Source organism: Trichinella spiralis, assembly GCF_000181795.1.
Source record: "Trichinella spiralis strain ISS 195 chromosome Unknown Scfld1845, whole genome shotgun sequence".
Lineage (NCBI taxonomy): Eukaryota > Metazoa > Nematoda > Enoplea > Trichinellida > Trichinellidae > Trichinella > Trichinella spiralis.
This window is the reverse complement of record NW_003528784.1, coordinates 1-1,105: the sequence shown is the minus strand read 5'-3', so window position 1 is coordinate 1,105 and position 1,105 is coordinate 1. Positions and strand designations below refer to the sequence as shown.

General features: G+C 34.9%; 1 protein-coding gene across 1 annotated transcript; it reads left to right on the top strand.

The window, feature by feature from the left end:
- The first annotated feature begins 382 nt into the window (after positions 1-382).
- Positions 383-824, top strand: Tsp_14157 (conserved hypothetical protein). Its single transcript, XM_003368807.1, is given in 4 exon segments — positions 383-433; positions 464-546; positions 614-794; positions 813-824. The coding sequence occupies 4 exon segments, from the start codon at positions 383-385 to the stop codon at positions 822-824; spliced, it is 327 nt and encodes a 108-aa protein (XP_003368855.1).
- The last annotated feature ends 281 nt before the right edge of the window (positions 825-1,105 follow it).

Below are 1,105 nucleotides of genomic sequence, written 5' to 3'. Positions count from 1 at the left end.
CCCTTCTTCATTAAATTAAAAGCCTTCGGTATTTTTTACCTTTAATGAAAGGGAATTGGAAATTTCGTTTTTGCAAAAATTACAAAATATGCCACTTTTCAAGTTTCATTTTTTATTCCAATAATTACTTTTTGTTGGTAAAAGTGTGGTTCAAATTGCGCAAAGATTCATTTAAGACATAACATTCTATCTTGGGGCATTTTTCAAAAATACTAAATATTACTGATCGTGCCATTTCAAGCACATTCAGAGTTTTATGAGAGTGTCAGTTACGTAACAAACAGGAAATCAAATGAAGCAGCGAAGAGCAACATTTCCTGCAGGAATTTTATAAAAAATCGACTGACTGAGGCTATGATGGAGGAGAGAGTAGGGTTGATAGATGGGTGACGGAGTTGGGAGTGGAAGTGGAGGTTCGAGCAGGGAAGAAAAGGTTTTTAGTGTTTGTATGGGATTTATATAGGAATGCGACAGGAAACCTGGACGAATAAACCACGTCGTAGCGACAGACATTGGGACATGGGACAGAGATTTGCGTATAATAAAGTAGGCAAAGTTTTTGGAAAAAATAACTGCAAAATAGGTAAACCGTGAAAAAGAAGTGCATTTGTAGCGGCTACTGGAAAATTGTACTTGTTAATGACGTTGATCATTTCATTGGACTGGGACGGGAATGTGAATCTCAGCAGAAAATCATGGGACGTCGCGTTGCGCGCAAACAAGCACAAAAGGCAAAAATCACAAACGACATTAAAATTCATTTCAATCATGAATCACAAAGCAATAAATTGAAAGTATATGAAAAATTGCAGGTATTAATCTAACTGATGATGGGCAGCTTGGCTGCACCAAAGCTTCAATGTTGCCAGTGAAGTAAATACAAGTCTCATTTTACATTAATGACCTCATTCCAGCTGATAGTATTATCTTGCATGAGCACAGAATACTCAGCATAAAAAGGAAATGAAGCCGATAAAATGAGGAAAAGTAAAAGCATCTTTTAATATGAAGTTAAAGTATACTTCTAAAATAAAATCTCGGAAAAAAGGAATTAATAACTGAAAATACAGTAATATACATTATTTTTAATGGCACATTAATGATA

Bases quoted from the DNA above. Each gene is read 5' to 3' on its own strand.
- Tsp_14157 (XM_003368807.1), top strand. From the start codon at position 383: ATGGGTGACGGAGTTGGGAGTGGAAGTGGAGGTTCGAGCAGGGAAGAA. The intron at 434-463 runs GTTTTTAGTGTT...GGATTTATATAG, and splicing joins GTTCGAGCAGGGAAGAAAAG to GAATGCGACAGGAAACCTGG. The intron at 547-613 runs GTAGGCAAAGTT...GTGCATTTGTAG, and splicing joins AGAGATTTGCGTATAATAAA to CGGCTACTGGAAAATTGTAC.